Source organism: Heloderma suspectum, chromosome 2, assembly GCF_057233095.1.
Source record: "Heloderma suspectum isolate Gila_16-S chromosome 2, 16-S_ref, whole genome shotgun sequence".
NCBI lineage: Eukaryota > Metazoa > Chordata > Lepidosauria > Squamata > Helodermatidae > Heloderma > Heloderma suspectum.
This window is the reverse complement of record NC_139459.1, coordinates 159,216,788-159,234,490: the sequence shown is the minus strand read 5'-3', so window position 1 is coordinate 159,234,490 and position 17,703 is coordinate 159,216,788. Positions and strand designations below refer to the sequence as shown.

General features: G+C 43.0%; 1 protein-coding gene across 3 annotated transcripts in view; it reads right to left on the bottom strand.

Moving 5' to 3' along the window:
- Nucleotides 1-411: 411 nt before the first annotated feature.
- Nucleotides 412-17,703, bottom strand: part of POPDC2 (popeye domain cAMP effector 2) — a 28,980-nt gene continuing 11,688 nt past the window's right edge. The window contains exons 2-4 of one of the 3 annotated variants that reach the window (XM_084835402.1): nt 17,065-17,173; nt 12,281-12,662; nt 412-736 (exon numbers count right to left, since the gene is read on the bottom strand). In XM_084835402.1, coding sequence (XP_084691528.1) covers nt 651-736; nt 12,281-12,662; nt 17,065-17,173 — 577 coding nt within the window. In that variant the 3' untranslated portion in view covers nt 412-650. Of the gene's footprint in view, nt 737-12,151; nt 12,663-17,064; nt 17,174-17,703 lie in introns of all 3 variants that reach the window. The other 2 variants (XM_084835400.1, XM_084835401.1) reach the window with 2 other exon arrangements.

The window sequence follows — 17,703 nt, the reverse complement described above, 5'->3', positions numbered from 1 at the left end:
AAACTTTTTAAAGCCTTGGTTTCAATGAGAGGCTTTTTTCAAGCCCAATTGCTCTGTGTGAATGTGTGTTGGAGGGAGGGTCTAAATGTGTGCGGGTCAGGGGATGAGAATAAACCTGTCCACCGCTGGCATGCAGCCCTGGACTATTAGCTATGAGGGAATGTGGTCCTGGAGCTGACAAAGGTTCTCCATCCCTGGTTTAGTGCATGCCTTCCCTCTTCCCACAACTCCCTCCAAAATGAAGCGAACCTCCACTTCAACCTAGGCAGGGCTTAACAGGCATGCTTTTGACTGCCAAAGTAGAAGGCAAAAGAGACGACTGAGTTCCTCCTACTGTGTTTTGTAATAGGAGAGAACTAACAGACCCTCAACAGAGAGCAAGTTCCATTGAAGAGCTATATTATTGTCTTTCCAAGATGTTTAATGCATCTATTAAGAGAACCACATGGCAAGTGTTCAAGAATACAGATACGCAGGAATAGCTGGTGCCACTGCAGATCAACAAACTGTGGGAAGTGTCCCACCATCATAGTCAGTCTCATGCATGTATTTCAAGTGTGTCGTGCAAGTGCCTGTGCTGATACACAAGTAACGAGCACTATTCTGATGGGCCATGAGTGGGTCTTTGTGTGATTCTGAATTGTTGTTCTCTAGAGTTCTGGGGTCTGAGTAGGAGCCAGAGGGGCTCGTCCTTTTGCAAGGGCCTGGCGATTAGTTCTCAAGAGGCTTCCAGAAGCTGCAGGAAGGAAAAAACATGATGTTATTCTTATTGTAGCAGTTAGCTCATACTCATGTGCCCAGTTCTAGAAGAAGCCATCAGTGCTGGTAGAACACATAGTCAAAGCTACTGTTTTTTTTCTTTCTAGTTTGCAAAGTCTTTATCATTTCATCCACAGACTGACAGAAGAAAATGTTCAGATCAGTCCTTCCCTTCACAAACAACACATGTAGCTATAACGCAATATGCTCAGTTTTCTTGATACCTTGCAGGTCACTGGAGCTGGGGCAAAAGGAGTTTAAAATGCTAGCTGGTGGCCTTAAAAACGCTGTAAAATGGCTCCTAAAAGGGAATTATATCTTAAGCTTTATTACCTCAACTAGCCCCATTTGCAAAGACATGCAGAAGAATTGGAGAGATATCTGGGTAAATGGAGATTGCTATCTGACTTTCTTGAAGAGACAAGCTCTAGGAATCTGTTCTTGTCCCTCCCACTGCCCCCCGCTCCCACAAATGCTTTGAGCCATGGGGAATTTGGCAAAGGAGGCTGTGCAGTGGATCATAAAGGGTAAAGCCACAAAATATTGTTCTGCATGGATCTCTTAAAATATATAATTTAAAATACATATACCCTGCCTTTTGACCCACCAGTCCACAAGGTGGCTTACAACACAATTTTGAACACCATAATTAAAAAATAGCATAAATAAATCAACAGTCAGCACAGAACCAAACCCCCTCAAAAATAGTAATTAATAACCTACAATACTCAGTATGTAATACCGCAAAGCCCTGTATGCAATATCTGGAAAAAGAATGGCTTTTACTTGCCATCTTAAAGCTGACGGGGAGGGATGGAGTAAAACAAACATTTGGGGAAAAGGAATTCCATAGCCTTGGTGCCTCTACTGAAAGGGCCCTGCCTATTGCACTTTCAATGGTATGGGGAAACAGAGCAGGGGTTATGTAGATGACCTAACTGTATAGGTAGGCTTGTATGGAAGAAGGTGGTCCTTTATTGTGGCCCTAGACCATTTAGGGCTTCAAGCTCAAAACCAGCACTTTGAATTGTGCCTGGAATTCAACTGGAAATCTTTGGAGAGGGCTCCAAATCAGAGTTATATGTTCTGGATAGCCTGCCCCTGTGAGCTGTCAGCCACACTTTGGAAGACTTGGTGTTCTGACAGAGTATATTTTGGTAGTTAAATCTGGATGTCATCAGGCAGGGTACTTTTTATCCAGGAAAGAGAGCAGCAGGCATACTAGCCTTAGCTGATAGTGCTTCTGATCACTGTTGCCACCTTGCCATCCAGGAGCCATGTCAGATCTAGGGATGTCAGAGAATTCCGCGACGGATCTCAGTGAGGCCGAATGCCAGTGCATTCAGCCCCCCGAAATCCATTGCGGAACGGCCTGCCAACCCCCGCCCCCTGTGGATCCCCCCCGGGATGAGACTTACCTGGGGCAGATGTTTCGGACTGTGGCGGCTCCAGCGACGGCTCCAGCGGCGTCTGCGGCTGGTCTTCCGACCGGCTGCCGCCACTGCCATTTGCAGTCTGTGTTTTTTTCTTCCCCCCACCCCCATAGACATGATAGACTACGTAAAGACTTACGTAGCCTATCACGTCTGGGTAAAACAAACAAACAAACGTGTATGCAAATGGCGGCGGCTACGGCCGCCGCCATTTGCGTTCCTTATTTTTCGCCATCTTAGTCTACATAAATATTTACGTAGACTAAGACGAAGACAAGAAAGGGGAACGCAAATAGCACCCAGTACGCTATTTGCGTTCCCCTTTCTTTTCTTCATCTTAGTCTACATAAATATTTACGTAGACTAAGATGGCGAAAAATAAGGAACGCAAATGGTGGCGGCCGTAGCCGCCACCATTTGCGTACGTTTGTTGTTTTTTACCCAGAGCCCTCCGCGGCCAGAAATCCGGCTGCAGATGTCCCTGGCCTGGGCCTGGCCGGCTGCTCTGTGGAGCCACCGCGGAGCACAGCCGGCCGTCGAGGATTCCGGGGGGGAGGACCGAATCGCCTCCCCCCCGTCAAGGATTCCGGGGGGAGGGACAGACCGCCTCCCCCCCCCCCCTGAACAGAATCTGCGAAAAAGTAAGTGACTTTCGTACATCCCTAGTCAGATCCAGGACCCTTACCAAGCTAAGGGCACAATCCTATGCATGTTTGCGCCCTAAGTCTATATTAAAGTCTAACCCTGTTTTCTTAGGCCATCTGTCTTCCCAACCAACAGCGCTTCTGTCTTGTCTGGACTAAGCTTTAATTAATTGGCCCCTGTACACCCCTCCCACTGACTCCCTAAAATCTAATGCAGATGAGAAATAAAGCCTGGGTATCATTCATATGATAATGGTACACCTCCAATTCTCCACAAATCCCTACCAGCAGTTTCATGTAGATGTTCAATACCATGGACAACAAGATGAATTCATGCAGCTCCGTGTTGTGGACATAGGTTGGAGCAGCAGACTCTCAGCAATACGTTTTCAGACCTATCCCTCCAGGAAGGATCAGAACCACACAAAATAGAGACTTCCAATCCCATCCCAGCTAGGCAATCCAGGGGGTTTCTCCATGACAATGGAAGGAGAAGCGAATGGAGGATTACCTGGATTTTTTCAAGGAATCGGCTTTGGTGTGCTTTGGTCCGTGCAGGGCTCCATGAGCGAGTGCACTGCACCAGTATAAGTTGCTCCACAGAACATACTTCCGGGTGGGGTGGGGGGATTGGAGTGAACATCATCAGTCTGGCAGAAGCTGCTCAACCAATAAGAGAGGCTCCCCCCACCCCTGGCCAGGCTCTCCTTTCTCCTTCCGCTGATACTCCCGTAATGCGATCAATTGAAGCTTAGCACTAATTACTTCCTTACACCAACAAAGCAAACAGTAAGGAAACACAGCTGCAGATCCTTAGTTACTTATTAAAATCCTGGGAGGTCTCCTCAAGAAAGGATCTTGCCAAAACTTAATCTTTTTCTCCCTCTTCCCCCACCCCCCATTAATTACTTCCTTTCAACAAAGCAAACAGTAAAGACATGCAGCATGGATATTTACCAAACAAGCCTCACTGACCACAATGGGAGTTACTCTGAGGAGGTACCTGCTTCCCCAAGCTATGCCCGATTCTGCCAATTTCTTTTTTTTTTCTTCCCCTTTAAAAACGCTATCTCACTTTGTCACTAGCGTGCATTTGTCCAGCAACACCTACACCCCTTATCTCGCTTTGCCATTATCATAGAGCAATGATATCATTGCAATGATAACAATGATGTCGTATTGCTCTATCGTTACAGCAAGACAACAATGGAACCAATTGCCTAGGAGGTAGTGGGCTCTCCCACACTGGAGGCATTCAAGATGAGGTTGGACAGCCAACTGTCAGGGATGCTCTGATTTGGATTCCAGCACTGAGCAGGGGGTTGGACTTGATGGTCCTGTAGGCCCCTTCCAACCCAACTATTCTATGATTCTATGATTCATGGAAAGGCCTTTGACAAAATGCATTGGAAATTTATGTTTATTGTTGTTGTTCAGTCGTTCAGTCATGTCCGACTCTTCGTGACCCCACGGACCATAGCACAACAGGCCTTCCTGTCCTGCGCTCTGTCCCGGAGTGTGCTCAAGTCCATATTCATTGCATCGGGGATGCTATCTAGCCATCTCTGCCGTCCCCTTCTCCTTTTGCCTTCAACCTTTCCCAGCATCAGGGTCTTTTCCAGGGAGTTTTCTCTTCGCATTAGGTGGCCAAAATATTTGAGCTTCAGCTTCAGTATCTGTCCTTCCAATGAGCACTCAGGGTTGATTTCCTTTAGGATTGACTGATTTGACCTCCTTGCAGTCCAGGGGACTCGTAAGAGTCTTCTCCAGCACCACAGTTCAAAAGCATCGATTTTTCAGTGCTCAGCCTTCCATATAGTCCAGCTCTCACAGCCATACGTTGCTACTGGGAAAACCATAGCTTTGATTAGATGGACCTTTGTCGGCAAGGTGATGTCTCTGCTTCTTACTATGCTGTCTAGGTTTGCCATAGCTTTCCTCCCAAGGAGCAAGCATCTTTTAATTTCATGGCTACAGTCACCGTCTGCGGTGATCTTGGAGCCCAAGAAAATAAAATCTGTCACTGCTTCTATTTCTTCCCCTTCTATATGCCAGGAAGTGATGGGGCCAGATGCCATGATTTTAGTTTTTTTTAATGTTGAGTTTCAAACCAGCTTTTGCACTCTCCACTTTCACCCTCAACAAGAGGCTCTTGAGATCCTCTTCGCTTTCTGCCATTAGGGTGGTATCATCTGCGTATCTGAGGTTGTTGATAATTCTCTTGGCAATGTTAATTCCAACCTGTGATTCATCCAACCCGGCGTTTCTCATGATGTACTCTGCATATAAATTAAATAAGCAGGGCAACAATATACAGCCTTGTTGTACTCCTTTCCCAATTTTGAACCAATCGGTTGTTCCATGTCTGGTTCTTACTGTTGCTTCTTGACCCTCATACAGGTTTCTCAGGAGACAGGTAAGGTGGTCTGGTACTCCCATCTCTTTAAGAATTTGCCACAGTTTGTTGTGATCCACACAATCAAAGGCTTTAGCGTAGTCAATGAAGCAGAAATAGACGTTTTTCTGGAATTCTCTTGCTTTCTCCATGATCCAGCGAATGTTGGTGATTTGATCTCTAGTTCCTCTGCCTCTTCGAAACCCAGCTTGTACTTCCGGTAGTTCTCGGTTCACATGCTGCTGAAGTCTAGCTTGTAGGATTTTAAGCATAACCTTGCTAGCATGTGAAATGAGCACAATTGTACGGTAGTTTGAGCACTCTTTGGCATTGCCCTTCTTTGGAACTGGAATGTAAACTGACCTTTTCCAATCTTCTGGCCATTGTTGAGTGTTACAAATTTGTTGGCATATTGAGTACAGCACTTTAACAGCATCATCTTTTAGGATTTTAAATAGCTCAGCTGGAATACTGTCATCTCCGCTAGCTTTGTTGTTAGTAATGCCTCCTAAGGCCCACTTCACTCTCGAGGATGTCCGGCTCAAGTTCAGTGACTGCACTATCATGGCTATCAGGGACATTAAGATCTTTCCTATTTAGTTCTTCTGAGTATTTTTTCCACCTCTTCTTAATCTCATCTGCTTCTGTTAGGTCCCTGCCTTCTTTGTCCTTTATCATGCCTGTCTTTGCACAAAACGTTCCCTTGAGATCTCCGATGTTCTTGAAGAGATCTCTAGTCTTTCCCATTCTATTGTCTTCTTCGAATTCTTTGCATTGTTCATTTAAGAAGGCCTTCTTGTCTCTCCTTGCTATTCTCTGGAACTCTGCATTCAGTTGGATATATCTTCCCCTTTCTCCCTTGCTTTTCGCTTCCCTTCTTTCCTCAGCTACTTCTAAAGCCTCATCAGACAGCCACTTGGCTTTCTTGCATGTCTTTTTCTTTGGGATGGATTCAGTTGCTGCCTCCTGAACAATGTTACGGACCTCCGTCCATACTTCCTCAGCCACTCTGTCTATCAGGTCTAATCCCTTAAATCTATTTGTCATCTCCACTGTATATTCATAAGGGATATGATTTAAGTCATACCTGAATGGTTTAGTGGTTTTCCCTACGTTCTTCAATTTAAGCCGAAATTTTGCAATAAGAAGCTCATGATCTGAGCCACAGTCAGCTCCAGGTCTTGTTTTTAGTTTTACTGACTGTATAGAGCTTCTCCATCTTTGGCTGCAAAGTACATAATCAATCTGATTTCGATATTGACCAGCTGGTGATGTCCATGTGTAGTCGCCTCTTGTGCTGTTGGAAAAGAGTGTTTGCTATGATCAGCGTGTTCTCTTGGCATAACTCTATTAGCCTTTGTTCTGCTTTATTTTGTACACCAAGGCCATGCTTGCCTGTTATCCCGGTGATTTCTTCACTTCCTACTTTAGCATTCCAATCCCCTATGATGAAGAGGACATCTTTTTTTGGTGTTAGTTCTACAAGGTGTTGTAGGTCTTCATAGAACCAATCAACCTCAGCTTCTTCGGCCTCAGTGGTTGGGGCATAGACTGGAATTACTGTGATGTTGAATGGTTTGCCTTGGGTTCGTCCTGAGATCATTCTATTGTTTTTGAGATTGTACTCCAGTACTGCTTTTCCCACCCTTTTGTTGACTATGAGTGCTACTCCATTTCTTCTAAGGGATTCTTGCCCACAGTAGTAGATATAATGGTCACCTGAATTAAATTTGCCCATGCTTGTCCATTTTAGTTTGCTGATTCCCAAGATGTCGATGTTCAATCTTGCCATCTCATGTTTGACCACCTCCAGCTTACCTTGATTCATTGATCTTACATTCCAGGTTCCTAAACAATATTGTTCTTTACAGCATCGGACTTTCTTTTCACCACCAGACACATCCACAGCTGAGTGTCCTTTCGGCTTTGGCCCAGCCGCTTCACTCTTTCTGGCGCTACTTGGAAATATCCTCTGCTCTTCCCCAGTAGTATATTGGACACCTTCCGACCTGAGGGGCTCATCTTCCGGCGTCATCTCTTTTCCATGGGGTTTTCTTGGCAAGAATACTGGAGTGGGTTGCCATTTCCTTCTCCAGTGGACCACATCTTGTCAGAACTCTCCACCATGACCTGTCTGTCTTGGGTGGCCCTGCATGGCATAGCTTATGGCTTCACTGAGTTACGCAAGCCCCTAATTTTGGTTTTCCTATAGAATTTTTGAAATGGATTAAAATTTTATACTCAGCTCCTAGAGCTGAGCAAGAGTTACAACTAACGGTTTATTCTCAGGGTTTTTTTTACTTGGGCGGCCGAGGGGGGGGGGGTACCAGACAAGGTTGCCTACTTTCTCCACTGATATTCAATTTATGTTTGGAACCCCTAGCATGTGCTATTAGACAAAATAATAGTATTCATGGATTTGTCCATTTTTGGTTTAGAATTTAAAATTAGCCTTTATGCTGATGATTTTTTGCTGTTTATCTCAAGACTTCACTCGTCGGTTCCAGTTTTGATGAAATTGATTAATACCTTTGGTGAATTGTCCGGCTATTCAATTAATTGGTCAAAGTTGGAAATAATGCCAATTAGAGATAGGGTGTACTCTAGTGTATAGAGCCAATTGGCAATTTCAATGGTGCCCAGAGTATTACTTACTTGGGAATGATTATTCCTAGAGATGTATATCACAAGTGATTAGGTTAATGTTAAACAAGTTGATTAATGGTATTTCACGAGATATAGCTAGATGGGCATCTTTAAAGTTGAGTTTATGGGGTAAGGTGAATACACTTAAGATGAATATCATACTTTGAATTATTTACATTATATGTGGGATCCCAATACTTATACCTGGCAAATATTTCCAAAAACGTAATGCTTTGTTTCGTAAATTCTTCTGGAGTTCCTCTCCACCAAGAATATCTTTAAAGGGGATGCAACTTCTGATTAATGAAGGCGGGCTCAGTTTTCTGGATCTAACTATGTACCATCGGGCCTATCTGCTGACCTCTACTAAATTTTGGTCTTTTCCACTCAGAGTATATTTCCCACCTTGGTCAGTGTTGGAATCTTCTTGTCTGGAGCCTCTCTTTAAATGGATGACATTAGGTTCTCAGCATATCAAGGTAGACAGCGCTCCTCCCACAATTTTGGCAGTTAGAGACGTTTGGTGTATAGTGTCACGTCAATTACAGTTTGATCCATTTTCCCATGCTAAACTGACTTTATGAGGAAATTCAGATTTAAAAATTGGTAAGAAAATGTTTTTATGGTGGACCTGGACAGATAAAATGATCTTTACCCTGGATCAATTAGTGGGGGTTGATTATGAGTTTTTGTTATATTCAACTTTGCAAGATCAATTTGTTTTGCCTGCTACAGTGGAATAGCAGTACTTGCAACTGAAACATTCATTGGTATCTAGATTCGGTCCTGCTGCTTTTACTGCTTCGGAGTCTCCTTTGCTATTGGAAATACTTATTGAAGTTGATCAGATATATCGACCTACGATTCTTGTGTACAAACATTTATTATCAATGAATAAATATGATACAAGTGGTTTACTGCAGGAATGGAACAGGGAATTGGAATGTCCTATTTTGTTTGGACTGCCATCTTGGCATCTGTATCAGACATTTCAGTGGATCTTTGGTTATGCCTTATTTAGCAAAAACTTTTGTTTTGGGTCTATTGGACGCTACAATGTCTTTTTAATAAAGGCTTGTCAAATTCGGCTAATTGTTGTGATGCAGGTATAATGCAGTTAATGCTTCTCTTATTCATGTTTTGGAAATGCCCAATGGTTGCCTCCTTTTGGGAGGATGTTATTATACGGATAAATTTTGTATTGAAAAGCTCTTTAATATTTACTGATGTAAATGTTCTTTTAAATTACTTACCTGCTTCTTGGATTGTAACACATGGTCAGTGTAAATGGATTTTTTGCACCCTTTTGGTTGCTAAAAGACTGATCTTACAATATTGGAAGGATAAAAGCCCACCACCTATAACGCAATGGACCAATGGACCTAACAACACTAGCAACATTTGAAAGAGTGGTATATAGGCATAACTTGCAGATGGACTTATATGTGGATATTTGGTCTGCTTTTACTGAAGTGTATATGTAACCCCCCCCCCTGCGTTTTTCTTTTCTTCCTTCTTTCTCGAATATTGTAATATTTGAAACTGAGGATTTTAGAATATGTTGTTGTATTTTTTATTTTGTTTTTTGTTTTTGTTATGTTTTCGGTTTGGTTTGGTTTGTTAAAACTCACAATAAAAATTAAGAAAAAAAGAATTGCTCTATCACGCAATTGATCTATCACACAATTGCGCAATTGTGAGATAGTGAAACAGCAAGATGGGCGTGTGGGTATTGCGGAGAAAAGCGCTATTTTGCTCTAATGCTTTACTTAAAAAAAAAAAAAAGTTACAGGCTGTCCAGAGCACACATATACTTTGCATGGATAGCCACCAAAGTTTAGTGGTAGGCAAGGTGAAGTAAATGCCATGAGGTAGCTCAGAACTCTGATGGCCAGCTATGAAATGGCAGAAACATTTGGAAACACAGGCGGGGAAAACACTGGGGAAACATCCCTTGACCGGGGTCAGTGAGGTCACGGCCAGGTGAAAGATGCACCCCTGAGCAGAGCTATCATGCCAGAGTAAATGTGGAGAGTGGTGCATACCACAACAAAAGCGCAGACAAGCCAAATTAAGGAAAACAATCGGACTAAAAGTCTCAGAAGAACCATGTTTTTCACGATAAGCTCCGGGGTGGCTGTGGGATGGCCATAACATCATGTATCCCTAACGACCTCCAAACGCAGCCAGCTTGGAGCAAATTGCTCATGGAGACACCCTGCCCCCCCCCCCCAGGGATACCATGATTGATGGTCCCAAAAGGCACTAAGAAATCTAGAACTAACAGGAACATGTGTGTGTGTGTCCCTCTGTGTGTGCATGCATGCACGTACACACACACAGTCTATTTCCCAGCACATGTTGCCTCCTAGAGCAGCCAAGGCTGTCCACAGTACCAAAACCAAGTTGCAAATTAGACTGAAATGGTTCTAGTTAATTAGTAACATCCCCCAACCCCTAGAACTGGATAGCTACTACCTGCTTGAGGACTTTGCCTAAGTATGGTATAAATGGAACCTGGGCAAAAGTTGTTAAAATCAGTGGCATCAAAGGTAGGGATCTTTACAAGCAGCTTCGCTGTGACCACTTTCAAGGCTATGGGGACCCTGCCCCACCCCCTCTGCCCTTTTACAGCTGGGCTTTGTTCTGATGCTGTATCTTTACCATTATTGTCTTTCAAGTGTTGGCAACTATGTGACATCACCAGGCCTCCTATTACTCTGAGGAACTGGGCTGCTGAAGACCTGGCAGTCCTGTACTAATCAGAATATTACATGTTCTGTTCTAACTGCTTTTGATCAATTCCAGCAAATTGGACATTTTGTGTCCCCAACAGCCTTAAATCTGAAGTGAAGGCCAGTTCCTTCCATTCAGAATGACTAGCAGGCTGAGTTTTTACTTTTCCTGACACCCAGGTGTTCATCTTAGCCTGAGGCTAAGGCCATTGGTTGGTCTGAAAAACATATACTCAACTCAAGAAACAATGACTTAGGAGATTAGTATTTTTGTTTGGCTAACCCTTGAAACAGCAAACACTCCCAGAGCCTCTCCTAGTTTCTTTCTGTATTCTGCAAGGGAATAGAGAGATACAGAACACAAGCTACATGTATGACTGCCAGGATTTGGGTTGTCCTGGTAACCTCCCCTCTAGCTTGGGGTTGCTGCTTGTAAATGCCAGTCCATAATAAAACAGCTGTCATCCAAGGCTTGCTTGTGGATGAAGGGGCTGACCAAAATGTATGTAACCAAAACTTGGGTGGACTTCATGGCCGCCATGACAACCATGCAGCTGTCTTAATACGTCATCGACTCAACACATTTGGCAGGGAGAGCTGGGGTTTTCAACTGAGTGACAGACTAGAGGTCTGAAATGGGGGGGGGTCTCTGTGACCCCATTATCATAGATAATTTCCTGATAAAAGTTTAGATTGACAGTGGCCATTCTCCTCTGCAGGCATGGTGGGCCCATAAAGGTGGTCTGACTCAAAATGTGTGGAATCTGAGGAATTCCTGAATGCTAGTGGGGAATTTCCAGTTCACATAGCTGGTGCTCCTGTTGAAGCCCTAATCTCTTATGGCATAGTGACATGATCTCTCCCAAGCGTCCAGAACTGTTGAGCCAACTAGCTCATTCATTTTCTGGGGACCTACACCCTATGAAACTTACATAGCAACAACTAGAATGTAGATGGTGCAAACCTCATAATGAATATGACCAAGCACAAGTGAAAAAACATGATTGTGCCAGCGGTAGTGGTGAAGTGGTTGGAATCCTCTGCCTCCATTGCTTCACTGAATAATCATCCTGCAGTGTTTTTCCGAGGGGTGAATAGGTTGTTGAAATCAGACCTAGATTTGGATAAGGTGGAACTCTCGGAGGCCTGCTGTGACAAGTTTGCAAGGCACTTTGAGGATAGTTGGTCATATCTGCACTGAGTTCTAGTGTCCAAAGATCTGTCTAGTTTGGTTCTTTGGGATCACTTTCAGTTAATGAGGCCTAAGAATACAGACAAAGTTCTTGGAGGAATGCATCCAAGTATCTCTATTCTTGATCCTTGCCCATCTTGGCTAAGACCTCACACTTAAAACTACCTTGATTTGCACTACTTCATGGTATAAGAAGGACTCAAGCCAGGCTTTTGAAGCAAATGAAATATGGTTGAGATGCTGCAGCCCTCACATCCTGTAAGGAAAACCAGCAAGCTGGATAAATCAGCCACCGCCTCCCAGCACAAACAGTTGTGTTTCCTTCTAAAGGCACAAAGAGTACTTACTTACACAGGGTGACGTGTGCCCATGTTAGAAGTGCCCTCACTTCATATACTCCCCTTCGCTCACATAGTCCATAAAAGACCCTGTCAACTCAGCAAAATCTTCCAATACAAGACTGGTAGAGTCCTCACCAGACAGGTCACTGTCAGGTCGAGGTATCCTGGGATAGGCAGGAGCCGCCACAGTGCAAAGGGCCACAGGAGCTGTCTGGACAAATGTGGGTGACTGGGATAAAGGCACTGGAGGCTCCTCACATTCCCCTGGTTCTTTCTCCACCTCTGTGTCTGAAGAGGCAGGTCCTAGGACATGATAGAGGCTGGGCAGACGGATGTCAAATCGCAAGCCAAACTTAGCAAAAAGCTTTTCATTCAGGGCATACAGCTTCTCTGAGATATCATAGCCAAGGAGGACCGAGAAGAGGCGGGCAATGTAGCGCTCCTTTGCCAGAAGCAAGTAGAGCTTCTTCCTTTGCCAAGTAATGAAACTGCAGTCAGTCTCTGCTGTCAGTGTTACCTGCCAAGGGAAGAAGAGAGTGGTGACCAGCTCAGACATTTGTGCTTTAGTATAACAAAGCCATCATGCTGCCTGAAGTTCCATTGTGATACTGTCCTTAGTAGAAAACTACGAGGATTCCAAATTCATGAGAGACAATTCATGCTATTTTTACATCTTCATTTACTGTTTGTGTAAGATTATAATGTCTTTGAAAAAGAGATTTTGCAGTACATGTACCTGAAAAGGTTTGGGAGGAAATAATCATATAAGCCAGCCTTCCCCAACCTGGTGCCCTCCAGATGTGTTGAGTGCAACTTCATGGTTGGGTGGGGGATGCTGGGACTTGCAGTCCAACACATTTGGAGGGTACCAGTTTGGAGAGGCAGGTATAAGCAGACATTTCTTAATTTGCTTATCCTTTAGAGAGGCTCAGTATAAAATTCTGTTCCAAAATGTACTTACGTGACGCATTTTCTTTAATTTTTGAGGAGTCATATACGATTGAAAATGTAATGCCAGTGTAGTGTAGTGGTGAGAGTGACAGACTGGGAGCCAGGAGATCCGGGTTCTAGTCCCCACTTGGCCATGGAAGCTCACTGGGTGACTTTGGGCCAGTCACAGACTCTCAGTCCAACCTACCTCACAGGGTTGTTGTTGTGAGGATACAATGGAGAGGAGGAGGATAATGTAAGCCGCCTTGGGTTCCTTGCGAGAGGAAAAAAGGCGGGATATAAATGCAATAATAAATAATGCTAATAACACAAGCCTGTATCATGTTTGGTGATCCTGTCTGAAAATTCAAAGTTATTTTATAAAGATGACCCAGATCTTTTATCAGATGACAGGAGAGGAAGGGCTTTTAAAATTATTTCTTAGGGAAGTAGTTAATATTTGATGACTTAACAATTACTTAAATTATTTGGAAGGGGATTCTCTAAAGACCTGTAAATCGCATTGTAGCAGCAAAAATCATACCAGCTTGATATTGAAAAACTGCCTGTCTTCATACAGTGGTTTCAAAAAACCTCTGAAACTGCAAATATGCATAAACTGTCAGACATGGTTTGTTGAAGAAACACACAGATTAGACTGGTTTTCTTATGAAGTAGTATCCTTCTATTGCATACTGAAAGCAAAGTTATAATAACTAGACTGGAACTTCATGTTTATGTAATTCTAAATTCTTTTATTTAGTAATAAAGAAAAAATAAAAATGGGCTATAAAAGAAGTTCCTCGATGCCTCAGGAATCTGTTCTCCCGGCCTTTTGAATGGAAAGCTAAGGAATGGAAATAGTTTGAACAAGTTTTAGCAGTTTGGATTTGAACTCTTAGGCCCAAGCCAGACATTAGCAAATGCATGAACAGTTTTTTTTTAGTAACTACCAGGTGCTAGCGGGCCTTAAACTATATGCTTCCCACTGCATTTCAGACTTTGCATCCAGATTGGGGACCCTGCGCTTGCTATTTACATTGAAAGAAAAGCCCACCTTCCAATGGAAATGGCAGGTGTGTCCTCTGATCCAGTTTAAGACTGCAGCAGGACCCCCCACCAGGAGCCCTATCTGGATTTGAGCCCCTATGCCTGCTATTTACTTTTTTAAAAAATCAATTTATGCAATTGCTAATTGCATGAATTGTTTCACATCAATTCTGGACTTAAGAGAGGCAGACAGAGAGCAGAGTTTTAGCAGGAGTTAGCTAAATCTGGAGTACAGCCTTGGGGGCTGAAATGCTGGCTCTTTGAAAGCCTGATACAGGGCTAGCAGCTTTACCATTTGCTCACAGAAGTGCATTTACTTCCACTATGTCCTGCTGTGAATAAAACAAATATTACAAGGCACTATAAGATGCCAGTGCTCTTCAGTACAAAGGGAATAGCACTGTCCATGGATTTTACCACTCAAGGAGGTGGGGCATACATAACAATATAATCTGAAATCATTTACATCAAAGCTGCCTCTATTTTTGCAGAAGGTTTGGAAGTTTTAAAAAATCTGACGAGAGAAAAAGTTTTTGTTTTCCTAGTTCTTGTGCAACTTGGCTATTTAAATAAATGATGTTTCATTCTCTGGAGTGGGTAAATGAGACAGTTGGGTCAAAATATCCTGGGGGCCTCCCTACATCCAGGGGTCTCCTTGTCCAAGGACCAAGGAATGGTGCTTTGGGAAGCAGAACATGGATGAGCAACACAGCATGTCCTTGAGCTTGATATTTAATGCTACAGCCTTGTGAGCAGCTGCTTTGGTCTTATTACACAAGGGAGTGAGAATATGAGAGCTTTCCTAAAAGCAGGTTTGCCAAACTTCAGGAAACAGAAATCCAGTTTACAAGCAGCATTTTCCAGCGAATTAGAGAGGTTGATAAACTTATGGTAAGTTCATGTAAGTTTATTCCAATTAAACAAAAACAAATTGTTGTTTTCTGCAGAAGATGCAGTCAAACCTAATAAGGAAAAGAAATCAATTCTCAGGTATTACCATGTGTAATACCTACAAGCATATAGCAATGCACACATATACCCGTTACTAAACTGACACATATTTATCGGTGCACCAATAACTACAGTGCACCATGGCAAAAAAGATGGATTTTCTAAGAGGGGGAATTAGAAACAATGAGCCAGTTTAGAGTTATTGAATATTTGGTTTATTATAAAATAGACAGAATAGATATATAAACTGCATTCAGATTGGATTGGTAAGTATTTGGTTATATCTATGAGTGGGGTGGAGGAGGATAATTGGGAGACATATGTGAAGGCAGGAGAAAGGAGAAGCTAATGCCAAATAAGGAGATAGGAGAGTAATAGAAACCAAGGAGTCAAGTTAAGTTAGAGGAAGTAGCCAGAATGTAAATAACACTTCACCAACTTGCTTGGAGGTTTAGAGAAGCAGAAGAGGAAATAGAATTAGAAAGAGCAATCAGATATAGCCGGTGGACACTTACCTCTGCTTAGTATTCCACTCTCAGACAACAGAGACTTGGAGCCAAGATGCTAGGCTCCAAACATGGTGTAAATGCAGCTGTGGGACATTTTTGGCTTACCCTTTTGGTAACACAGGATAGGAAAAGAAAATCTACTGTGTTTGTTTTCTTGATATACCATCAAGCTTGATAAATAATGTAGTCTTCTGAGGAAATTTCAGCCAGTTCACACTGTGAAGGCCAAATTGGACATGTGACAAGCAATCATGTATATCTTTTCTCCGATGTTTTTTAAACCAAACCTCCTGAAGGGAAAAAATCCAGGTGCTTTTCCCTCCCTTTTTGTCTTTTTAGTAAAAAATAGCCAGAAGTGAAAGGTTAAGCAGCCTGTCCACCACTCAAACCTTTCCAAGGCTGTTTTTGGTTTTAAAAAAAACATTAGGGGGAAAGATTGACATGCCTTTGTGTTGTAATAAACAAACTTGTCTAGTGTGAACCTAAGCCAACAAAGCAATATAGAAAATGTAAACAAATACATCAGTCTCTACAAGAATGTCTCTACAAGAGACATTCTCCTAACAGAATTTGGAGACGGCAAGCATCAAGGGACTAACTGAGACCTATGCCACGAAGGTGTTAGTCTCAGAGGCAGCTGCTGGACACTCCATGCAGGAATAAATATTTATCAATTTCCATAGCCTATCACAGTGTGTTCTATTTTAAAACTTCCTGCAAAACATCACAATACAATTGAGTATAGTCAACATTCCATCTCTCAGCTTGAAACTTGTTCCATAGAACACACTCCTGCAGTGTCCCCTCCTTTTTCAAATTCTGACTTGTCAGATTCCAGTTACAGTATGACACCTTTCATTCAAAAATTATATATAGATACTGTATCTGGGGCATCAGAGGGACAGAGTTGTACCAGTATTTTGAAAAGGGCAGAACTGGATTAAAGCCCAATATTCCTGTGTGTGGTTCTATCTAATGTTAAAATTACTGTTACATTAATTTAATGTAAGTCGTACAGTTATGAAGATGTTATTATCCCTAGCTTTCCTCTGAAATGCCTCTGTCATTTCAAACCTGCACAGATCAGAATATGAGGCTCAATGGAAGCAAAAGGAAGCCAGGGTTTAAACCAAGGGTACCTCAGCTTTGAATCCTAACCCTTGGCTTTGCTCATTTCTAGTTCCTCTGGCTTGGATCCAATGATCTACTTTAGGCATGCCCAGTTAGAACAGAGAACCTCCCTATTATTATTACAAACTGGTTTTGAAAGTCTCCTCACTTTATAAAGCCGGTTGGTGTTTGGCACTGGTGTGGGTGAGGAAGTGTTACTGTTCAAGAAACAGAAGCACAATGACATTTTGTGCACCATTTGAGCAGTTCTTTGGTCCCCAAGCTCTATTATATTTTCTAAACAGGAAAGTTGGGGGGGGGGATCAAAGATACATAAAACCGCCAGGAAATTATGTTTGGCAAGATTACCTGAAATGTTCCCTCTTCAGAAGGCCGCAGTGATTCCCACTCTGGGGAATCTAGGAATTGATATGGGAAGACATAATGCAGAAATTGGCCATCCTGGCTTACTCTAACCCTACAGAGAGGGGGAAAAAAGATAAACTTTAAAACAGATTGTATTCTATTTATTTTAAAAGTGCATGTTTTATCATCAATATTTTTTTCAAGTTGGCTTATTACAGAAAAGGCCCTTTCCCCAGTTAAAAAAGGTAAAGGTGTCCCCAACCAGTCGTGTCCGACTCTAGGGTGTGGTGCTCATCTCCATTTCTAAGCCGAAGAGCCAGCGCTGTCCGAAGACACTTCTGTGGTCATGTGGCTGGCATGACTGAACACCGAGGTGCACGGAACGCTGCTACCTTACCCGCCGAAGCGGTGCCTATTTATCTACTTGCAATTTCTTGCTTTCGAACTGCTAGGTTGGCAGGAGCTGGGACTGAAGACGGGAGCTCACTCCGTCACGCGGCACTCGGGTCTCAAACTGCTGTCCTGCTGACCTTCCAGTCTGCAGTTCAGTGTCTTAACCACTAAGCCACCGTGGCCCCAATTTCCCCAGTTACCAGCCACCTAATCCAGAGAAGAGACTCTGATGATCATACCAAAACTGGC